Here is a 23,520-nt window from a genome sequence, read left to right as displayed (position 1 = left end):
TTCTTTGGCTGTGATTCAGTGAACATATAGATAGCAGTGCTGTGTGTGTGTGTGTGTGTGTGTGTGTGTGTGTGTGTGTGCGCCTGCAAAGACTTATTTTAGGAACTGTATGAAAGTTAATTGAGGGTGAGCAAGGGTCAGAAAAGGGGGGAGGGTATGATGATATTTAGCTGAAGGAGGAAAGTCTCAGCGGGACAGAGTCATATTGTTTATCACCCTGGATATATAAAGTATATTTCATTTGCTACGCCCGGTGCTCCGTTCATATGGCAAATTCCCATATTTTTTATTTTCCGTTACGATATTGAGGTTTAAAATTGAGTCTGGGAATTTATGCTTTGCCTCTTTTAGTAAATGCTGTTTAAACATATTGAAAAGGGCCGTGTGAGCCCCCCCCCCCCCCCCCCCCTTTTCTCACCCCAACAATTTCCGTACAGTCCCAAAGCTAGAAAGCACTCAGACGGCTCATACATCCAGATAGGTGTGGGGAAATGAAGGCCTGTTGTGGTTAGGATGGTTTTGGTGCAAACCTTATACAACAGTAAGTCTCTCCTGGGCTCTGTTAACACATCCTCACTAACAGGACTGAAAGCACAACCCTCTTAGCAGAGGGCACATGGTGTCCATGTCGCTCCAGCTCTGTATCATTGCCATTAGTTCAGCATTAAAAGATGCCACTGCAGGTGATTACCGTTCCTCATCAGGGTGACAACAACTGCACACTAATGCTTTGAGAAACCTCAAAGGACACACTTCTATAATTGTGTTATAATGGTGTTTGTGTTTCTTAGTGTTGCTCATCTGTTGCAACTTTTCCTATTTCTCTCTGACTATTTATATCACTGTTTCCTAGTTTGCAACTGTTTCAATGAAACAATCTTGTTCCTATGTTTAGTATTTTATTATCCTTCTATAAGCATGCGGTATTGGATGTCCCTGTTGATGTTCTGGAGAACAAACTAGTCTGTGTCGCCCCCGTGTGTTCGCCATGTTGAACTGCACAATGAGTTTGAAGTTTGACAACCTGCTCTCACAGAGCTCTATAATACAGCAGTAACAATAACAAACCGGTACACAACCACTACTCATTTCAGCAGATCCTTTATTCTTCTGCTCTTGGTGACTGAATATAGTTCTTTCAAGCAACGAAAGGTAAGATTAAGGAACCAATAATGAACATTTGTTAACCAAGCAATGCAATAAATAGCTGAAACTCAAGTTTTTCCACTTAATTGCACCTTTTTTTTAAGACTAGGCCAGTTATTCATAGAAATATAATTTTTGAAAGTAAAGATCATCCTGCACTGAAATAAGACCTTTGCCAAGGAGATGGTGTAAAGAGTCAAAGAGTAGACACGCCCAATCCAACCCGTAGGAAACTCAAAGACAACTTCGGCAAACGGTTGTATTTTCTTTAATGTCAGAATTGTTTTTGTACATGGACATCCCAATGGATTTGCACTTCTTTTTACAATATGTACCACATATAACAGTACCGACATGTTATTTACACACATTACACAAGATTGTATCACAAAGCAGTGTGTGAAATTAGCCAAACAAGTGCTGAACCACCACACACCCAATAGTCCATGAGCTGGCTGAGCAAATTAAAATGCCACAGCTGTCATCCCCAATCAGTTCACTGGCAAATGTCCTCTGTAATTTTAGAGGTTTGAAGCTGAAATCACAAGAGTGAAAGTGTTGCAACTCTCTTAAATAAAAGGGAGAAATGCTGACAACGCACCAGTTTGTTCTTATCAAAGGGCCAAATGTAAACAAAGGTAAAATACAAGCTTTGAAACACTTACTGCAAGAACCAGTAATCTGTCGGGTGTATTTTGACGCAGACAGGAAAAACATATTTGGATTGTTTGCAAACATAACGTCACCAATAACAAACAGCGTTAGTGGAAACTTGCAAATAAGAATGCAGGACACGAAGTGAAGCTTCGTCTCTTGGCCCTGGCCCCCCCCACACACTACTGAAAGTGTCAGCAGACTATAACTGTAATGATAGTCACCATTATGTGTGTAAATTGGGGTGACCTGCTTTGTGATAAAACCCTGGTTTGGGCTGGAAGGAGCAACTGAAAGGAAAAAAAGAATAGGATGAATTTAAGTAAAACAGGAAATAATTTGGCTAAGTGGTTGCTGGATTTGCCAGAACCCTGCATCCGCGCAGGCGCACACACACACACATCCGCGCAGGCACACACACACACACACACACACACACACACACACACACACACACACACACACACACACACACACACACACACACACACACACACACACACACACACACACACACACACACACACACACACACACACACACACACACAAACACAAACACAACTGTAGCAGCTTTCTCAAAAGGCAAAGACAAGTACAACACACCAAGTGGCAGTTCTGCTGTCAGATACGCAAAACCACAGAGCAGCAGCAGAATGAGATACACACGCTGACAAGCAGTTTGAGTCGAGCCACACAGCGAGGAGGTGGTTCAGCCTGCAGAGGAGCCCGGGTTTCAGTCCAGTCTGGTTTGGCCAGCAAGCCATAGAGGAGACGGCAGAGGAGGTATGCTTGAGGAATGAGGGGAGGAGAACTGCAAACAGTAGGCACCAGCCTGGTTCATACTGGATGTGAAGAACAAAAGGAGCCCGGCCAAATAAACGGTGTCTAAACGCAACATTCCGCAATTTAAGGATGTTAAGTGCGATGTGTGCTCGCTTCTATAATCAGATCTACTAGGGAACGAATATCTTCTGGAAAAACAAAAGAACAGAACACTACTATGGAGAGGATGTGTGAGACAAGAGAGAAGGTAAAGAAAGAAAAAGGGAATAGATGTGTGGGTTGGTAAAAGTTAAGGTTCTTTATTTGTAGCATTGCAACTAAGATGAAAAGGAGGAAGATTTCAAATGGTTGGCCAAGGCATCAGTCCTCATCAGCTGTCCAGTCGGCCACCAAGGAGACAGAGGAGGGATTAGTGGTGTAGGAAAAGTTCAGAGCATCCTGTTACGTTTATGGGTAGGTGAGTCCGTGATGACATCACTACAGGGGGCGGGGCCTCGTTTACGATTGGCTGTGGATTCCAAATGGAGCGCCATCTCCTCGGCGATGAAGGTGTTGAGGTCCACGTCATGAAGACCATTCCTGCGACGACTAAGGGGCTGGGCAGGGTGGGTTGGGGAACCAGGAGGACCGGAACGCACAGAAATGCTCGCCATGGCGCCACTAAGGCCTGGAATGAACAGAAAATGAATATGAAGCCACAGTACACTGCATGACCTCTGGGGTCTCATTCTTATAATGCAACGGCTTCCTGCCGAACGTGGCGTTTCTACGTACCATGCAGTGCTATGGCCTCTCTGAAAGGCTGCAGGTCCGTCTCCACAGAGCTGCCCGTCTCTGGGGGTGATGGTCTGCTTGCAGACACCATGGAAACTCTTGGCGGGGCGCGGGCTGTCCGTGGAGGTGGAACTTTGCCACACAGGAAGCTGATGAGGTCCTCGCGCCTTATAGTTCTTCTGCGTTTCTTAACCCATGCGATCACATCCTTATTCCTGCGCTGATGGCCTAAGTGGATGCCCAGGTCATAGCTCCGCTGGCGGGCCTCCATACTCTCTGACGACACACAGGGACAAATGTCTTTAAAATCTGGACACCACAAACAAAGGTCATCGCCACATCTAATGTACAGATGTTAGTTTCTGGTACTTGCCTTTGTAAAGGTTTGTGACTGCTGTGGCTGCATTCTGGAAGGGCACCCAGAGAGAGAGGCCTTGCTGCTGACATACTCTATCTGTAAATTAAATTCAAAAAGTTAGTCAGATTGTTATGATAACTTTCCAATGGTGTTGTTTTCACACTGCTTCTCAAGCTCAAATTGCGTCGTCAGAGAAATTCAAGTCTTAGCGATCAGAAATGGGTCATTAAAATACAATTCCACTCAGAAACTAACCGGCAATGATGTATTTGGAGGAGCACAATCGCAAATTGGGATTTAATCGAATGGCTACCTGTAACACCGCTATGGTCTTATTGTATGAAGAGTATTGATACAGAACAGAGTATTGGGTTTATCACAAAAATACACAGACAAAAGCTCAGGGCCTGTGTCGTTTTCAACTACAAATCATCCTTTCATGATTTAAATCTCGACTGCAAATCCTGGCATCTGATCTGCAGGAGAAACCCTATGGACAGTATGGTTATGGGTTGTATTACATTTTATTAAGATGAGCATACATATGGGGAGCTCGGAAGCAGGATTTTTAGACGAAGTGGGATTCGGGGGACATGACTGCACTTGACAAGTGGTCAACAAAGTCATCTTAAACACTAATTGTACTCCCAGCAAACAACCCACTGACCAAACCTAACCAACCATGATGTCACCATTTGAAACATAGACGTTTTAAACGGAGGCTCACGTTTATTTTCCGTTTCAGTATGTGTCATACTTCAAGAACCACAGTGTCAGTGTAATGTTCAAAACACGCAGTAAAGCAGAGTGGACTTAACCAAGACCATGTTTACTTTAATCATAACGCCATTTTGTTCTGGATATTAAAAAATGCAGTCATCAGCAAAAAGTACATTAAGTTGTGCGTCAGGAATAAAATGTCTTTGGGACGTTGTGATAAAAATCCACAAACACCACTGCGACAATTAGCTGTCTCTGCGATAGACCATCAACAAACGAGTTGTTTTCTGTCGGCCAACACCTCCCTGTTTATCGCCATTTTGACGAACTGGGTAACTGTTAACGGGGTGGACAAAAACATTTTAACGTGAGCAATGTGTGTCGAGACAGGACGAATAGATGTGATTAAAAACAGTAAAGACACACACCGCTGAGCCACTCGGATCATACATTGATAAACGCGTGCTTTATCAACGCGTTTGGCTCTGGAGGACCTCTGACAGCTTCACAGTGTCACATTCAGCCCGGTTGTCCCACACTCTGACAAACTGACCGGCTATTAGCGGCAGCTACAGCGTCAGCTGCAGGTTAACGTCATCGATATCGACAAAGAGAACCGCAGAAACACATATTTAGAACACAATTTAATGTCAGCCAACACACCATGGAAAACAAACGCCGCTAGTTATGCTGTGGAACAAGCTGCAAACGGCTAACGTTTAGCCTCGCCAGTGCCCTTTGTGTCTCTCTCTCCGCTAGCAAGATTAGCTTCCATTCGCTCTGATAGATAGCTAGCTTGACTTGAACTTCGGTGTATTTGGTACAGACCTTTGTAGAGCTGTGCTACCGCGGTGGCCGAGTTCTGAAAGAGGTGCCACAGTTTCTGCTGGCTTTGTTCCGTCTCCTCCTCGTTTGGGTCGGCCCGCTCGGCCTCTGCTAAACACTGCCGTTCCCATTTAGAGAACCAGTGCTCGGGGCCGTGCTCTTGGATCTCCGCTTCTCCCTCCTCCTTCTTCTCCTCCATAGCTAACAGTAGGCGTTAGCTTATAAGCTAGCCTTCGTATGAAATACAGGATCGTTTGGTTTGCGGAGATACTTAACCGTCTTTATTTTGTACTCTATTGGAGAAATACGTTTCACAACCCTAACAAGCTATAGAAAAGAAGAAGAAACCCAGTTGCTGTTAAGGGCGCATTGTGAACGTCTTAAATTCCGCCCGCACACCCTGTGTAACACACACCAAACTAAGAAACACGATGACAACACCTTAGAATTTCTGGTGCTGGCCACGCCTATTTTATCGCTGTACTGAAAAGCGATTGGCTGCAGACATTTTTGTGGGCGGTTCTAGGTGCTGAACACGATGCCTGATTGGACAACGGTAAAAAAAGCGAAAAGGTCAGAGAAAAACAGTTGATCCCACTCAGGATATTCTCTCTAGCCTGCCATACAGCATTCTGTACAGCAGGGGGCAGCCCGGCCATGGAAATGTGGGCCATAACTATATGTGATCAAAAGTATAAAGACAGCCCTGTATATTATATATATATACGAGCATACATATTTTTCCAAGTGACAATTATGGGGTCATGCTAAATGGCCACTGTAACCCCAGAAATCAGAAAAATCGGAAACTTAAGTTTGCACATACAAGGATTTTGGCTTGGTGTCTTGTTGCATAAGGATAAGTACAGTTGAAAAGTCAAGAGACATAGCGTATAAAATATTAAAATCGCCAAATGCTCCCCCAGGACCCTGAATACAGATAAACATGTTTTGACAATGGATGGGTGGATAAAGCAATAAGCAGCACTATTCACCTTATAAATATTGTCACCTGTCAATCACCATGAACTGTTATCTCACAACTTGTGGTGCTTCTTGGGTGCAGTTACAGCTGTGTTGAGATTTTTGGTTGAAAGTTCAATGTCACACTATCTTTTTGAAAACAGCCACAAGTCTATGGGATAAGGATTGAGAGAGTCCAAAGATCATAACCGGGAATATACTGGTTACATGCTCGCTCACCTGTCTCTCTGTCTCTCCCTCTGTCCGACTGCACATGTCTGTGTGTCAGACTGTACCTCGCTCTCTCTTTCTTTCTTTCTCTTTCAGTAAATCCCAGTTTCTGACCCCTTTTATTCTCTGCTGGTAGCGCTGCTATTTTGGAAGATGTCTAAGGGGGAGCAGACTGTTTGCAGTGTTGATGAGGAACGAGGGCCTACTGTCACATTCAGCAACTTGCAGTACTGTGTTCATGAGACGAGGTTGTGCTGCAAGAGTGGTCCTAAAAAATACATCCTCAACGATGTAAGGTAGGACATGATACTTTCCTTTGAGAAATGATCCCTTGGCGGTGACTCTACGTTCGCATGCCAGGGCTACCTGTATAACGTAAAACACTCCAGGTGTTTCTACGCCACTTTTTCCTGTTTTCATACAATTACCCTGTGCACTATGGTTGCTGTACATCTGACAATAAGTAAGTTATGAGAAGTGTTGTCGATTTTGGCTCATTTCATCGAACCTGTGTATCATTATATACATTTTACAGGGAATTTGATCAATCTATTTATTTGTGTATTGTTTTAGTGAGGCAAACTAAGACAAAAATAGGAGAAACGGAAACAAACCATCAGATCCTAAGCCAGAGGGAATCCATTTAAAAAATACACGGGTATTTTGGCTTTTAAAGCTACAATATATCATGGTAATTAAACATAACTGATTCTAGATAATGTTGTTATTTTAAAGTGTTCTCTGTAAATAAAATGACTTGACTTGATTTTCTGGTTGGCTGTTGCAGTGGCATCATGAGGCCTGGGATGAATGCCATCATGGGCGCCACAGGAAGTGGTAAAACATCGTAAGAAACACGTTTATGTACATGCTAGGGGTGTAACAATACGCATATTCGTATTGAACCGTTCGGTACGAGGTTCACGGTTCGGTACGCATGACGAACCGAATACGTTTGGAAAAATAAAAATAAATTTTTTTTTAAAACCTTTATTATAACCAGGTAGTCCCATTGAGATTAAAAATCTCTTTTGCAAGATGTAAGTAACAATACAAGATGTAAGCAAGATGTAAGTAACAATACTACATAACATTAAGGAGCAGTTTTTGTTTTTTATGCTTATGTGTCGCTAAGAAGACACCCCAGAAGATGGGTCACTCAGGTATAGTTCCATCATTGTTCAAAGTCAAAGAATAACTTTATGATGTTAGTTGTAATGAATAAATATATTTTAAAATCAAGTACATTTCTCTGGCATTTATAGTTTTCTACTGTACCGAACCGTACCGAACCGTGGCTCCACTGTATCGTACCGAACCCAACCGTGGATTTTGTGAACCGTTACACCCCGAGTACATGCACACACACAGGCACGGTCTCACACACATGTACAACCCCAACCAAATGCATATTAGTTCCTTTCTCTTTTTGTCAGACTCCTGGATGTAATCGCAGGGAGAAAAGACCCTGCTGGACTGAAGCAAGGAAAAATCATGGTGGATGGCAAAGCCGTCTCGGCTGACCTCAGGCTCAGCTCTGCTTATGTGGTCCAGGTACACAAATACACACAAACATACACACACATTCTTTACTTTTATCATATTTTGGATTCCTCTGAGGCCTTCATCATTCATGTGCTTCCAGGATGATATCATGATGGGCACTCTGTCTGTGAGGGAGAACCTTCTGTTCAGTGCCAACCTGCGTCTCAACCCTCAGCATTACTCCTCCACGGATAAAAACAACAGAGTGGATGCCATCATACAAGACCTTGGCCTAACAGACTGTGCAGGCACCAAGGTACAGCGCTACACACACAAGCTAACAGCTAATAGCAAAAGACTGTTAGTTTACAAATATCTTCCTCAGGAATAAGCAGAAGCACTTATTTAAAGATTGTTAAAAGGACAATTGATCTTAATAGCTTCCGTAGCCCGACCCAAATGAGAGAATAGTGTTCCAATTATAAGGTGCACAAAAGGAAAGAAACGACTCTGTGGCTGTCGAATGTCCCAAATGTATGAGTGGCAGACATTTATTTGTTCTCTTTAATGATGTCATGTATTTCAACTGTAGCAAAGAAAAAAAACAGATTTTGACAGCCCAAAAAGTCCAAAACATGTTCCTTAGTTACATTAATTCATACATTTCGTATTTTTCACGCTTGCTGTTCAGCTTATCGCTCAAGGATTTGGTGTGTGTGTGTGTTTTGTATGCATGTGCAGATAGGGACAGAGTTTCTGCGTGGCGTGTCTGGAGGTGAAAGGAAGAGGTGCAGCATCGGGATGGAGCTCATCACTTTGCTGTTTCTGGATGAACCGACCACCGGACTGGATTCTAACACTGCAAACTGTATCATCAACCTACTAAACAGGTACAACACAATTACTTCTACATTAGAAAACACATACTGCGTACACGCATAAGATAAAAATGTCAACTGAAGCGTACAATGCTGCTGAAGATGGCGAGTGAATCAGCACCACGTTCATCATCTACTGCTGTCTTTGTATTTTCTGTAACAATATGAATGCAATCAAATTCCTTATGTATGTCCAGGCTGGCCAGAAGTGGTAAGACTGTGATCTTCTCCATCCACCAGCCGCGCTACTCCATCTTCAGACAGTTTGACCATCTGACTCTGATGCATAAAGGGGAGGTGGTGTACGCAGGCGCAGCAGCCCAGGCACTGGAATACTTCACAAACCTCGGTATGTATGTTTTCTATGAAAGGTGTAGTACCTTGACGAGGAGTGTGTTGTGATATAATGTGATGAATCCTTGTTAAAAAAAAGAGAAATTGTATTGCCATATGAAGTTATCATGCTGGACAGCCAGCTACTTCTATTTAGCTTCTGTTTTCACAATAATCAGCCTCCTAAATATGAAATGAACAACAAACTACTACTGTTCTACTTAGTCTCTTTCACTTATTACAGTGTTGCATGTGTCTGTATTTGATGTATTGTCATGTGTGTGTGTGTGTCTGTGTGTTTTCGTTCAGGCTACCAAATTGAGGCCTTCAACAACCCTGCTGATTTCTTCATGGACGTCACAAATGGAGAGGCAAAATCAACATTAGTGTCACTTACTTCAGGTACACCTACACAAAACACACACACACACACACACACACACACAGTTTAGGTATATAGCACCAACAGAGGCTTTAGGCCTGTTTTTTTGTGATTTGTTGGTATGAATACATCCATGTGTCCAAGTCATATTGGGCTTAAATTGGTTGTAATGTTAAAGTTTAAAATATAGACAATGAGATGACGGATAAAAAAAACCACACATAAGTTAGGGTCGGGAGGCGATACATTTAGCAAACCCAAGATAATGAAGATACTGACAGGAAGTCACAGATGATGTCCTCAAAAAGTGATTACAGCATTTGCAATTTTCTCAAAATGTCAAACTACTCCTTTAACCATATTTAGATTTTAGTCTAGACCCTAGACACCCTGAGGAGACTCAAAGACTGCTATATAAAGATAGAAGTTTATTCTGTTGTCCGTATCTACAAAATGTCGATGCATAATGTCCTCTTTCCACAGTAGAGTGTAAAAATCCATTGGCAAACAAGTACCGGGAGTCCCTGCTGTGCCGGAATGTGCTCGATGAGTTGGACCAAGTGAACCAGAGCATCGCTGACGGGGCCAAAGGTCAAGACGAGGTAGCTGACTACGCTACCTCTTTCCTCTACCAGGTCAGCCAACGCCGCAATTCAGAAACACATTCAAACGTTGGATAAAACACTCTCTTCTTACATGAAAAAACGATTCAAAATGAATATCCATTTGAGGGAATTCAAATCTCAGTTACTTTTCATATTTTTGATGAACCTGAAATTGAAATGAGTTTATGATGTTACGTCACAGAGTTTAATGACTGTGCCAGCCAGATAAAGTCAGTGTGCCCGCTGAATGAACCCTGTTTATGACTCGCATCATGTTCATGAAAAACAATTCGTGTGTGTGTGTGTGTGTGTGTGTGTGACAGTTGCGCGTGGTGTGTGGTAGGACAGTTCTGAACTCTCTGAGGAACCCTCAGACCTCGTATGCCCAGTTGGCTCTCAACATCTTCTTTGCTATTCTGGTGGGACTCATTTATTACCAAATGCCCTTGACGCTGCCCGAGGCCTTACAGAACAGGTACAGTAGCATAACCTGCAGCATAACAGCAATGCTAGTTTAAATTTACTTCTGAAAACTCGCCCGACTGTACATGTGCCCCCTTTCTCAAGGCCAAAATACAACGTAACTACTTATTGGAAATAGAAGATAATGTCAAAGGTGTTTCCTTCATTGGACATTATGACATGACAGAGACAGTAAAATGTGGTGACACAACACATTTGCATACTTCTATATCAGAAGAGGCTGCGAGAACAATGACTTGGGCTGTCAAAGTACAAAAAGAAAAGATTTACTTTTCAAAAGTATGCAATTTGAAATACAGTGAATGAGTGAGATAAGTCGCCATGATGTCAAGATGAGGAAGGTTTTATGATGCCATTCCACCCTTAAGTTTAAGGGGATAAACCCAGGTCAGAACAGATTAATTGACAATCAGATATCTCTCTTTCTCTTCTCTCTCCCTCTCTCTCCCTCTCTCTCTCTCTCTCTCTCTCTCCCTCTCTCTCTCTCTCTCTCTCTCTCTCTCTGGACGACAGGAGTGGAGCGTTCTTTTTCCTTATCATCAACATGGTGTTTGGGAATCTCTCTGCTGTTGAACTCTTTATCAACGAAAGAGCGATATTCATGTGAGTGAAAGATGAACGTTACGTGTTGAACTGCAGACTTATGCAGAAGGCGCATGACTACGAAGATGTTCAATGTCTCGATAGGTTTATGCGGATCAAAAATTGTAGTTCCATTTTACTACATAAGAAAAACACACAAAAGGAGGGTGGAGGATGAGTTAAGGAGTCTCACAGCCAGAGGAAAGAAGCTGTTTTAAAGACTTGCACGAGCCATATGATATACATTGATGGCTCAACATTGTGTCATGAATTCAAAGATTGTCAGTGAACACTGTGAATACTTTACAATCACATTGTTTTTAACTGTGCCACAATGTTTGTACGTGTTTCTTTGTCAATATTTGTTGCAGTCACGAGAACTCCAGCGGCTATTACCGCACGTCTGTCTACTTCCTGTCCAAGGTCTTTGCTGATCTCATCCCCAACCGCATCATCCCCATCTTTGTGTTTTCGGCCATCGCCTACTATATGATGGGTATTTCATCACACATACCGTACACACGGAGAATACACACCATATTGTGTCGTGCAGGTGCTCTTATGTTCATGTCCTTGAGATGACTGTTGTACCTGAACTTTAGGACTTTGTCATTTCCCCCCAGGTGACGTAGTGAGTGAAAGCGTCAAATTCTGTCGTAAATAAAGAAACAATCCAAAATTCTTTCCGCACGGGCTTTGGCTTCACTCCAATGAGGTTCAAGTTTTGAGAAATAAAATCTGGACAACAGGGAGCTGCCTGTTCTAGTTTTGCATGTCTTCCTAATTTATGCTCCCGTTATTGATCTCTTTGAATCTGGAACCTTTCATTTGACCTTTCAGCCATGTCTAAAGACTCACAACGGGGAACCTGCTTTAAGCAATACTCTGGATTTTAATAACATGTCCTTACTCGTACTCATTTCTGTCTTCCCGTTTACATTTGTCCACCACCCTTTCAGGATTGAAGCCTGCCTTTGAGGCCTTCATGTGTTTCTCCCTGACCATGTCTCTGGTCAGTCTGGCAGGAGTCGGTCTGGCCTTCCTCGTCTCAGCAAGTGTCTCTTCATTTGCCATGGCTAACATCCTCATTGCTCTGCCCTTCGTCTTCATGATGGTGAGATGTTGAGGCGCACACACAAAATATGCATGGCCGAGATCATAACGTGTAAAAAGAGTTATTTTTCACGAGTGTAATATTCTCTCTTTTCCGTCTTCATTTTCCTATTTTTAGGTTTTTGGAGGTTTTCTTGTCAACCTCAATTCCATGCTGAGCTGGCTCTCCTGGGTGCAATGGTTCAGTATCTTCAGATATGGACTGAATGTAAGCGATGGAAAATAGGCAGATCAAGAGCAGAAGGGTGTGGTTGTGAGAGTGAGATCAGCGGGGTTGAATGTTCAGCCCAATCTCTTTTCTGTCTCTCTCAGGCTGCATTCATCAACGAGATGTCAGGACAGTTGTTCTACAGCAACACCACCATGTGAGTGTTGAGCGATAACACAGCCACTCCTTTACCCACAATAACCCACACACACACACACACACTGACTGAGCCTCTCTCGTCTGTTGCTGCAGTATCCCAGGGGAGGCGTTTCTGAAAAGCCAGGGCATTGACTACTCTGCGTGGGGCTTCTGGCAGAACCAGGTGGCTCTGCTGGGAATCATATTGGTCTCCATGATCCTGGCCTACGTACAGCTGCGACGAATAAACCGCTGGAAATGATTTCCATCTGTTTATGTATCCATCAATCATGCCTCTTTATCTTATTTATTTAACATGCCTCAAATGACACAAAAAAGTTGTTTTTGAAATCCTTCATTAATTATAATTTATAATCACCTCTCTCACACGCTCTCACACAAACAAACACGCGTGTTGTAACATTTGACTCCCAGGTGGATAAGCCGCTGCAGTCTGTGCACGAGGGAATGTACAGCAACAGCCAAGCAAACATCTAAGTCCTGACAAAGCTTCTTACAGGCAGTGAGGCAACGTGAGCCACAGTGAAGAAAACATGTGCAGATTCTAGATTTCATTGGGAACCTTTTAGTTTTAAAATAGTCACATTTCTCCAGGTTAAAAAGTATAGTTAATGCATAAAGCTCTCTTTTTATTAGTGCCTTACAGAAACAGTGAAGAAAGTCGGTTTTTAAAAAAACATTGTTTTTGTTACAAATATACTGATAACTAAACATAAAACCGATCACGGCTTAGAAAAAGATTCACAAATGATAGAAAAGCTTTCAAAAACAAACCCTCAATTTCCCGATAGCTTTAAGGTTGGAAATTCATCATGTGCCACTCTTCATGACTCTGACATATATATTCTGTATCATGTTGTATTCATTGGAGCTATTTTATGTTTACACTGAGTAAAATATTCAAACCAAAGAGTCCATGACTGCATTAAATTATTGCAACTCCTTCAAAAAGCAACTAGCCAGCACAGAAACAAAGAGGACAACCTCAGTTAGCAACCCTTCTCATGTCACCTTTACAAACACTTGGCAGGTGACTCCTGGGTTGGCTCTTCTTGCCCAGCTGCTTGAGGTTTGAAGCCAGTTGCTCCTTCACCGAGCTGCCTTTGTCTTCTCTTTGGACCTTCGTCAAAGTAGTTGCAGATGAAATGTTGCCGATGGGTCTCTCCTTAGCAGTCAGTCCTGACACAGAGCGTGCCATCGACACAGGTGGGATGAATGGCATTTTGGCAACACACGATCAAATAGGAGAGTTCAGTTTTCAGTTCAGTTTTAAAATAAACACACACTTCTAATCCTCTGGTGTCATGTCAGTGAGGGCATGTTTACTACATACTGCGCAAGTACACATGCAGGCTTAATCCACACAGGATGTAACGACAACTTAAGTGACCGTAAGGTGGGGCTCTATTCGCTGAGCACTAAGTGGGCAATGGTTAAATCCATAGAAACAAAGTCTTAATTGTGAAAGCATTATTGTCCTTGAATAAAGTAGTTTGACAAATGATTGAATAAATAAACTCAAGGTCTACTTACTAGCTTTTTCCAGTATTCAACTGCATCGCCTCGTCTTTATCAGCAGATGGATAAATCTAGTGAGTAAATCTTTAGGTTCTCAATTGTTTTATCAAAAAAAAAATTTTTTGCAGGTATTATTTGTTTGGAGCAAAACATACACAACCTGCTTGTGTCAAAGCTCAGCATTGTTTTCTGTTGTGTGCTCTTCTTTATGAGACAGAAAATATGAGAAAAAACTGCCACAGAAAACCTTTATTTGATAGTATTTTGTTACGAAACACGTAAAATAGAGTTTTATATTTCTAATTTCAACATTATAGGAACCAACATATCTTCTCCCTATTTATTAAACATACATCTATACATTTGAAGTTCTCCTGATTTACACACACATTAACCTGTTGCTTGTTGATCGTGTGTGTGTTCATTCACAGCATGTCCTCCTGTGCATATGGAGGAAGAGTTTGCAGCGAGGACAAGTGTGACTGGTGTCCTTGAAATAGTTCACAAAAAACGGAATCAGGCAGCATCCAAACACCAACCTGCGAGACAGAAATGAAACATCAGTCTACGTCTTTTGAATATGTGTTTTGATTGATCCTGGGTAATTACAGTCAGACCAGATTTAGGCATTTGAAGTAGTCTTTTCTCACCCGCAGAACACAAACACAAGACACATCAGCCACGCGAACCTCCCGATTTTGTAGGTGACCTGCGTGGTGACCCGAGTCTGACAGGAAGGGCATGTCGTCAGCGCTGGATAGCAAAACAGCTCCATTTCATAGCTCACACACGTCCGCCTGACAGGCGATTGAGGGGAAGCAGACACTATAGAAGACAGGGAGGGAGGGGGGGGGGCAAAGCAGCAATCCTTATAATTTCAGTCCTGGTTGATTTTTATATGAGAGTAAACAAAGGATTTTAGCTTACAGTTCAGCAGTCTGGAGTCTTTGGCTGCATCTGAAATTCCATACAAACATGCATTTTTTTTATACAATGGTACCGGTAGTATTCAATGGAGAAAAACTGTACAGCATTTTTGGAATGTAGCCTCAGAGACCCAGTCTGTAAATATTGAAATACTTTCATCAGTGGGCCTTAGGCTCAATCACCATTGTGTTACTTCTTTCGCCAATGTTACCCAACAGACGTTTATATGAATGAAAATCTTCAAGATTGCACTTTACCATTTTCTCTCAACTTAACTTTTCGCCACACTAGAGGTCCTTAACATTATCTGATCAGTGCTGTTTGAGAAGTTGGATTTGCAAAGTTTGTGTAAAGAAAGTGTGCTCAAAATGTTATTTAATAATAATAATAATAATAATAATAATAATAATAATAATAATATCTTCTTAAATTTGTGGTACATCATCAAAAAAAAAAGTGACCTTCCGGCCTACTCTATATATTCAAAATGAAGGCACGAGAAGTGAGCACGAACCTGTTAGAGGTGCGTGAGTTTCAGTGGTGCAGCCAACTCCAGGAGAAAAGGTGGAGGAAGGTGGTGGAGGCGTGGAAGGTGAGTGAATATGGTAGAACCTCACGCTTGGCCCACTGTGACTTTCACCTGTAAAAACAAAGTCAGACGTTTTGTTTTTAACTTTAAAAACTGATAATTTCAAACATTTCAAATCAAGTAAATTAAGAAAGTATTTTACCTGGTAAGAAGTACGGTGGAGGTGTAGGAAAAAGCTCATCCTCTGTTGCTAATGACGACATTTAAGAATTTGATGATGTATACAACATAAAAAAAGAGTGAGAACCTGAATTTGTTAGCAGCCAGCAGCAGTTCATTTATAGGTATACCAGGTGCAATGGAGTGGTACTAATTGAAGTCTCTTCTGATTGGTTTGAGAACCTATTACCCACAAGGCAACAGCAGCATGATTTTAAAATGAGGCAGAAGTGAATTAGAGGTAATTGTTTGAAAAGTTGCACTACATTCCTACCTTAACTTACGTTTACTGCACATCAAATGGAGATTGCGCGCCTGTAATTCCTTTGATTTTAAAAGGTTTACATGTTGCCAAATTAATAAAAATAGGATTTCATGTGTGTGTTTTGGAGTGGCCTAAAGTTCATCATAACTAACTCTCTAGCAACCCATAAGTATATTGCCATAATAAAGCAGTGATCATACTCTCATTAGCAGGACACGCATAACTGCACATCCCGGTCACAATACTTGTGGATTCCATTTCTGCTGTGAACTGAGCCGGCGCCAGCACAGGATGTAAAGGTTAAGAACATGGCTTATCTTTCTCGGGGGGCCCTGGAGCAAAAATTCGATTCTGAGCTCATATTTACCACCTGTTACTCCCATCCTCTGTGCATTTTGTACAGTATTCCATGATGAAATAGTACTTAATTCCAGATTTATATTAATTTAGACACAATGCACCATTTAAGCCCAATCGTAATGCCCGTATCTGATATTGTTTACTTTTATTGGCAAATATGTGGCTTTCAGGCCCCCTGAGAATCAAGGAATTATTTCCCTTATCTCAGTGCATACTAGTTGTGAATTGTAGGGTATTTATCCGCATCGTACACTAGATGGTGGTGTTTTGTAACTGGTTCGGACACTTTGGATGTTTCTATTTCAACCACTAGAGGCGCTCTATCGCACTCGTCGTAGTGTGTGAGTGTGAGACGTCGGTGTGAACGAGGATCTTCAGTTGAATGTAACAGCTAGCGTGATGAGGCTAAGCTAGCTACCAGCCAAGCATCCAACGGGTTTTGCTGCCAAGTTTAACTGCCGGATGCTCCCCGGTCGTATCCTACTGGCCGTCTTGACATTTCCTCAACATTCCTGGACGAATTCGTGTCGACTGACCAGAGTCCGCGAATTCGGGTCCATTCCTAATCTCACATTTTTCCCCGCTAGCGTAACGTAGCTTGCCCGGCTAACGAGAGTGCAGAACCGGACTGACGAGGTAAGTTAGCATGCGCCGCTAGCGGAATGTATGGCTAATGGTGTTAGCTGTCATCGGAAGTAAATGCATCTCCTCCAAGGAAAACCCGAAGTCTGACATAGAAAAGGGAGGCCTCTCCGGTAAGCGTTTGGGTAGCAAAACGTCGATATATTTCCAGAAATGGCCAATCTGGCTGCTAGGCCTATCTAACACTGGTGGGCACTAGGCTAGCAATTTGAATAACTTGCTATCAATGTTTTACTGTTAACGATTAACCGAGCGAGGCAACAAACTCAGTCAATAATATGACACTAGTAGCTAGCAAAGAAAGTCAACTTCAGCTCGTAAAAGTGTTGAACTTGGCATGTCATGGTACTAAAATGTGAGACTATGGTGAATATCAGCTGTTAGCTTGGTTATATATTTTAAGCTAACGTCACTATTAGCTAACGTTAGTTGAATGAGCCTTTCAATGTTTTGACTGATTGGGTTTAGTTAATGTACCCAAGTTAACTAATGTTAGTCGAGTAACGTTGCAATGAAGTTAACAGTTATATATGCTGTCTGTGGTGCTTTAAAGCTGGTGGAGGGAGAGTTCAGCTCAGCTGTTTGCTGGTGTGTGTGTGTGTGTGTCGCTTGTTTCTAAACTAAGTTTCGCTGTGTGACTTCGCAGAGTTCTACTTGAGGACCACACCCAGACAAGATGTCCCTTCATCAGTTTCTGTTGGAACCTATCACCTGCCACGCGTGGAACCGGGATAGGACACGTAAGGCTCAACAGTGCCCTCATTTATCTGAGAATACCATCACCAGCTTGTACACTACATACCAGTTAAGACATCAAGTTACAGGTTATGCGTTTGAAAACGACAATGGCATGTTTAAGTGACCAGGAGTCTGCCACCAAAACATTATTGTTCCACTGTTTGTTTTCAGGATTTGTGAAGTAGTTAGTCCAGTTTGGTATTTGGCAGACTGCAGAAACTGGTTCAGCATGTTTGTTATCTGTACTTGCATCCTGTTAACCTGCTGTTTTTATTGTTTTGGTTTTTTTCTGCAGAAATTGCCATCAGTCCAAATAACCATGAAGTCCACATCTACAAAAAGAGTGGCAACCAGTGGGTTAAGACTCATGAATTGAAGGAGCACAATGGACACATAACAGGTATTTCTATGACTAAAACAATTGAACAAATGTGACTGGAACTGTTATCAGCTCATGTCGACACAGACTCTGACTGCTCAATCGGTGTAAAATCTTATTCAGCTCTAGAATGTGCCGTCGTAATTCACTTCATGATTGTTGCAACAGTCAGTCAGCTATTGCATCTCTCTGCGTTGTGTTGTAGGTATTGACTGGGCCCCCAAAAGTGACCGTATAGTGACATGTGGAGCAGACCGTAACGCCTATGTGTGGTCCCAGAAGGAAGGGGTATGGAAGCCCACGCTGGTCATCCTCAGGATCAACCGAGCCGCCACCTTCGTCAAGTGGTCTCCACTGGAGAACAAGTTTGCAGTTGGAAGTGGTGCTCGACTCATCTCCGTCTGCTACTTTGAGTCTGAGAATGACTGGTGAGACTATTTGTACAACCATTCCATTTTTTGGGACAAGATTACTGCTGTTATTTTTTTCACTCCAATGTGTAGTGTGTTGTCACTTTTCTGAGGGCAGTATGGCAGTTAGATTGTGTTGTTTATTTATTATGTAAAAATAAATGCATTCACTGTTGCACTATTAGCGCAGGGTTGTGCTGTGGCGTGTGAGTGTTGCTTGTATGGCCCATTTAATGGCTGTGTGATGATTAATGTCGCTGTACTCCCTCACTGCAGGCTTGTCAGTTATGTGATTTGCCACAGCTTTTTAGTTTTTTCTTCTGCATCCTCTGTGGTCCCCACCGTCGCAGCCTAAAGCACTACCCACATTCACATGAATGGGAGGATTAGTGTTCTCGTCACAACGCCTGATTTAAACTAAATGCATACCTGTTTGTTGTCACCTGGTTTAAAACCAAAGCTCTGTATTTCCAAAAGACCAGTCCCAGGCTTGAAAGGTTCTCTTATTCTCAGCACTGCTCCAGTCTCTTCTGTTACACTCTGCTCATTGAGTCAGTTTTTCCAGGCGTACAAAGTCTCTCAAACCAGGGCTGCCTGATTCTTAATCTTCATTTTTTGCACAGCTGGATGTGTTGTGTTAAATTGACAGCCGAGAATAAAACAAACAGCTTAGTTTTGCTGAACTACACTCTCAAATTGTTCACATATGAAAAAATAACATTAGTAAATCAGATTAATTGATTGAATCATTGAATTTATACATAATTATTAGATAGAAGTGCTGTGTTCATTCATATTTTAAGATATCTGCTTTTTCTCATGCTCCAGGTGGGTGAGCAAGCACATCAAGAAGCCGGTACGCTCCACTGTCCTCAGTCTGGACTGGCATCCCAACAACATCCTGCTGGCTGCTGGATCCTGTGACTTCAAATGCAGGTGAATGTCGTTAACAGTGAAACGAGTTGTGGGACAAGAGACGACGCTTAAATGATGAGAAGCCTGCCAACGTCCTCACTCACTCTTTTGCTTTCTGGTCTTTTTTTTTATTGCTTTCTCTCCCCCCCTCCCCTCCTCCCCTCCCCTCCTCCCTCTCTGGCCTCCAGGGTGTTCTCAGCCTACATTAAGGAGGTGGAAGAGAAACCAGGCCCCACACCCTGGGGCAGCAAGATGCCATTTGGAGCTGTGCTCGCAGAATTTGGAGGAGCTGGTCTGTATCTGTGCCTTTTTATATGTGATAATAAAAAAATTTAAAAAAAGCCTTTTCATACGACTGGAAGTAAACTAGATCTTCCTCTTTGTGTGTGTTAGGTGGAGGGGGTTGGGTCCACTCTGTCTCTTTCTCAGCATCTGGTAACCGCCTGGCCTGGGTCAGCCATGACAGCACTGTCACTGTGGTGGACAGCTCTAAGACTGCCAGGTATATTCAATGCTTACTGGCATTACACTGCCTTTGATAGCGCAGTGTGTGTGAGGGAAACAAAACCGTGACTACATGATATAAGATGGCAAGATTAGTCAAGTATTAGTTACTATACTACAATATATGCTTTTATTTCTTCCACACGAACATTATGACATGCTGGTGTCGACAAATAGCCGGTGACATGAATAGACAGGGCGGGGATTGAGACTGTGCCAAAGAACTCAACACGGTTTCCCCGGAAACCTGCATGCACTGCAGCGTACGCAGCCCAGTTATTTCTGTGACAACTTGCCAATTTTGAAATAGTTTGTAGTTATGCTGACTGTGTAATCTCTTTAAAGTACAGTAAAACCATCTGATTCTCAAGCTGCTAATTGCTTTGTGTGTTTAGTCCTTCACAGCTGAAGACGGACTTCCTTCCTCTCCTCAGTGTCATTTTTGTTTCAGAGAACAGTCTAGTAGCTGCGGTAAGAATACAACAGTTACCTCATATTTCTATGTCCAAGTATACGGTAAGGAATGTAAATCTGTTGTGTGCGTCTTCAGGGCCACGACTGTTGCCCCATGCTGTTCCGGTGCGACGATGGTGGAGCGCTGACATTTGTGTCAAAGCTCGACCTGCCCAAGCAGAGTATCCAGAGGAACATCTCCGCCATGGAGCGCTTCAGGAACATGGACAAGAGGGCCACCACCGAGGACCGCAACACTGCCCTGGACACACTGCACCAGAACAGCATCACGTAAGTCACACCAATGGGAATCTATGAAGGGCAGGACGTGGAGTTTATCTTCAGATATTTTAACCTCTTTAATAGTGTGTTGGCTGGAATAGAAAGCTTCTTCCCGTCCACGTAACACTGGAAAGATTGATGCATTCGGTGCATAATTCAGCTGTGTTGTATCTGTGTACACTCTGTGGGACGGGACATCAATGTTCTATGGCGATAACTGAACTGTAAGAAGAACATGTGCAGTTATGTTATTCGCCGGGTCGACGTCTTATGGTGTACCTGTTCCCGCAGCTACACAGACAGACTTGTTCTGACTTTATTTTTTGCCATAAAATTAGCTCAAAAGATGCATGTTGGGATTTATTTCGGTAGACAGGAAGCACAGTGGAGCTCTGCATCACATAATATATTAATTGTATTATTATTACCCGTCTTCTTAAATTGAAAAACAGGCTCTGCAATCACAGGGGGTCCAAAACCTCAGTGAATAGCCTGAACGTGTCTATTTAAACGTGACGTTGTGTTCTTTGTCTGATCCCTAGACAACTGTTTGGTTCTCTTAACTTAGCTTGAGCTGATGATTACACTGTGCAGCCATAGTTTACTGCTGGAGCCCATTCGAATTCAAGCACTGATGATGATAATCCGATCCGTTCAGCTTCCTGTGTTTCCAAACGGGGAACAATTTTCTTTACTGAATGCTTCATCGGAGGTTTTGTTCATGGTGGTTTTTTATTTCATCCTGTTTTCTTTTTGTTTATTTCATTGACTGTATGATGTAGTTTTCTTTAAGGCTTAGTTAGAGATTTTGGGGAACCAGTTTGGGTGAGAAGCTAAATTTCACTTTCATATCTGCACCGTAAATATGAAGCTGCTTAGCTTAGCATAAAGTCTGTAATTCGTGGGGGCGAACTGCAATCATGCCTCTGTCCAAAGGTAATCAAATCCACATACCAGCACATCTACAGCTCACTGATTAACACCTTGTTTTCTCTGTTTTTATATCCCTACAAAAACTGGGGTGTAAAAACGACTCCACGTGTATGTTTTGTGTTGGTTGGGTGAATTTCCCATAATGTGAAGTGGGACTTTGCTGATTTTGAACTGGCTTTGTGTCGTTGCAATGCAATTGCTATGTGCAAATGAACAGTGTTCGGTTTCTCTTTGTGTTAACGTCGCTTTTTAAGTACACAACATGGTGAAATCCATCGTGATTTTCTATATTACAACTCCTTCACCCTTTTTAAAACGGTCTTTATGTATCTTCATGTCTCGCTCTCAGCCAAGTGTCTATCTATGAAGGAGACAAACGGGATTGTCGCAAGTTCTGCACCACAGGCATCGATGGCGCGATGACCATTTGGGACTTCAAGGTACAAACACGTAAAATCAGCAATCCTCTTCAGAGATACATTTTTTTTCCCAGATCTCTCAGCTCTAACTCTCTCTTGTGTGTTTCTGTGTCTACCTCCTCAGAGTCTAGAAGCTGCTATCCAGGGTCTCCGCATCATGTGAAGAAATCCTGTAAACTAATGAAGAAAACTGAAGAAACGCAGCAGGCCTCACTTCTCCCCCTCCCTTCCTCCACCTCACCCCCTTCGCTCCTGCGACGCAGCCAGTAAACACACACACAACTGACCACCTAATGGAGTGTCTGCTGAAGCACTGATCAGACCATAACGCACTCTTATGGGTGTGTGCAAACACTCTCACGCACGCACACACTAAAGTACACAAACACGCATACACTACACACACACTGAGCTGACGTGTGACATCACTGTTGATTTTTTTTGTTTTGTTTTTAAATGAAGGTTAACCAGGTGTCAAAGTGGGAAAGGTCCTCTGACACGTATTAAAACGTGACGTGAAATGTGTGTTTTTATGTTCTCTAACCTCCTGTTCCAAAAGTTGAACACTAAAAGGTGCGTTTTATCCAAAAGTCGGACTGTATTTCACCTGTAGATCAACCGCAACATGATCTCTGAATGCCAATGTCCGGTAGAACGGAGCACGTGATGCTTTACTTGCTGGCGTACAGTAGATCTTCTCCAGCAGGTGAAGTCACTGTTTAGATTAGGACCCGGGTCATTGATATTCTGAGGTCATGTTGCTGGTTGGCTGTGGAGGGCTGTACAGGTTCTGATGGTGGAGAGAGAAAGCAGCTGGGCGGAGTCACGGCTGGCCAGCACTAGGCTCTGTAGCTACTACACTAAAACCACACAAGATGGAGGATTTCTATGTAACCGATCATGAGGTCGACATGAAATAAAGATGAAGTACATTTAAAGTACACGACTCGCCTGTTCTCTTCCTTTATCTTTGCCAGACTAGATACATTTAGTGGATTTGCAGTAGTAGTATATTTAATTTTTTTAATGTGCATTCCATATTTGTTCTTGTGTTGTAACAATTCTGTGTTTCTTCATTGATCTCATGGTGCATTTATTACAGAGACTTACCATAATTGACATAAGGAGGTAGCTGTAGAAGAAACCCTTGAAACGTCAGCCGAGCGTCAGGTTCATATCATTACTCTTCAAAGCAGCCATGGAGTTCTTTTGTTACTGTACTTTTAAAGCATGTTGAACAAGTGTAGGTGGTCACAGTCATTCTGGTGGCTCTGTGAGGCTGTACTACGGTACAGCTGTGCTCTGAATGCTAACGTTAGCATGCTAGCAAGCTCACAATGGCA

The 23,520-nt window shown here is 42.6% G+C and overlaps 3 protein-coding genes across 3 annotated transcripts; 2 read left to right on the top strand and 1 right to left on the bottom strand.

Annotated features, from left to right (window-relative positions):
• Nucleotides 1-1,398: 1,398 nt before the first annotated feature.
• Nucleotides 1,399-5,669, bottom strand: hapstr1b (HUWE1 associated protein modifying stress responses b). Its single transcript, XM_079278995.1, has 4 exons — nucleotides 5,266-5,669; nucleotides 3,729-3,813; nucleotides 3,360-3,631; nucleotides 1,399-3,252 (listed from the first exon to the last, which is right to left on the bottom strand). The coding sequence occupies exons 1-4, from the start codon at nucleotides 5,459-5,461 to the stop codon at nucleotides 3,014-3,016; spliced, it is 792 nt and encodes a 263-aa protein (XP_079135121.1). The 5' UTR covers nucleotides 5,462-5,669; the 3' UTR covers nucleotides 1,399-3,013.
• A 940-nt stretch (nucleotides 5,670-6,609) lies between these two features.
• abcg2b (ATP-binding cassette, sub-family G (WHITE), member 2b) lies at nucleotides 6,610-12,925 on the top strand (the record flags this gene model as incomplete). The annotated part of the gene is made up of 15 exons (XM_079278991.1): nucleotides 6,610-6,752; nucleotides 7,244-7,303; nucleotides 7,893-8,010; nucleotides 8,102-8,257; nucleotides 8,683-8,831; nucleotides 9,017-9,168; nucleotides 9,462-9,554; nucleotides 10,018-10,169; nucleotides 10,463-10,614; nucleotides 11,136-11,225; nucleotides 11,576-11,700; nucleotides 12,164-12,318; nucleotides 12,436-12,525; nucleotides 12,630-12,682; nucleotides 12,778-12,925. 15 exons carry the CDS (start codon nucleotides 6,610-6,612, stop codon nucleotides 12,923-12,925), a joined length of 1,836 nt encoding a protein of 611 aa, XP_079135117.1.
• A 3,937-nt stretch (nucleotides 12,926-16,862) lies between these two features.
• arpc1a (actin related protein 2/3 complex, subunit 1A) lies at nucleotides 16,863-23,118 on the top strand. Its single transcript, XM_079278993.1, has 11 exons — nucleotides 16,863-17,138; nucleotides 17,791-17,884; nucleotides 18,178-18,282; nucleotides 18,467-18,689; nucleotides 19,500-19,607; nucleotides 19,775-19,878; nucleotides 19,980-20,088; nucleotides 20,486-20,561; nucleotides 20,641-20,834; nucleotides 22,108-22,198; nucleotides 22,302-23,118. The coding sequence occupies exons 2-11, from the start codon at nucleotides 17,821-17,823 to the stop codon at nucleotides 22,338-22,340; spliced, it is 1,113 nt and encodes a 370-aa protein (XP_079135119.1). The 5' UTR covers nucleotides 16,863-17,138; nucleotides 17,791-17,820; the 3' UTR covers nucleotides 22,341-23,118.
• The last annotated feature ends 402 nt before the right edge of the window (nucleotides 23,119-23,520 follow it).

The sequence above is a fragment of the Melanostigma gelatinosum genome, assembly GCF_949748355.1.
Source record: "Melanostigma gelatinosum genome assembly, chromosome: 11".
Taxonomy (NCBI): domain Eukaryota; kingdom Metazoa; phylum Chordata; class Actinopteri; order Perciformes; family Zoarcidae; genus Melanostigma; species Melanostigma gelatinosum.
The sequence above is the reverse complement of the archived record's forward strand: the minus strand, read 5'-3'. Positions and strand labels throughout refer to the sequence as shown.

Coding starts and splice junctions, on each gene's coding strand:
- arpc1a (XM_079278993.1), top strand. CDS start 17,821: ATGTCCCTTCATCAGTTTCTGTTGGAACCTATCACCTGCCACGCGTGG. Junction 17,885..18,177: donor GTGGAACCGGGATAGGACAC/GTAAGGCTCAAC, acceptor TTTTTTCTGCAG/AAATTGCCATCAGTCCAAAT. Junction 20,089..20,485: donor GACAGCTCTAAGACTGCCAG/GTATATTCAATG, acceptor TTGTGTGTTTAG/TCCTTCACAGCTGAAGACGG.
- hapstr1b (XM_079278995.1), bottom strand. CDS start 5,461: ATGGAGGAGAAGAAGGAGGAGGGAGAAGCGGAGATCCAAGAGCACGGC. Junction 3,814..5,265: donor GGTAGCACAGCTCTACAAAG/GTCTGTACCAAA, acceptor TTTAATTTACAG/ATAGAGTATGTCAGCAGCAA. Junction 3,632..3,728: donor ACAAACCTTTACAAAGGCAA/GTACCAGAAACT, acceptor GTCGTCAGAGAG/TATGGAGGCCCGCCAGCGGA.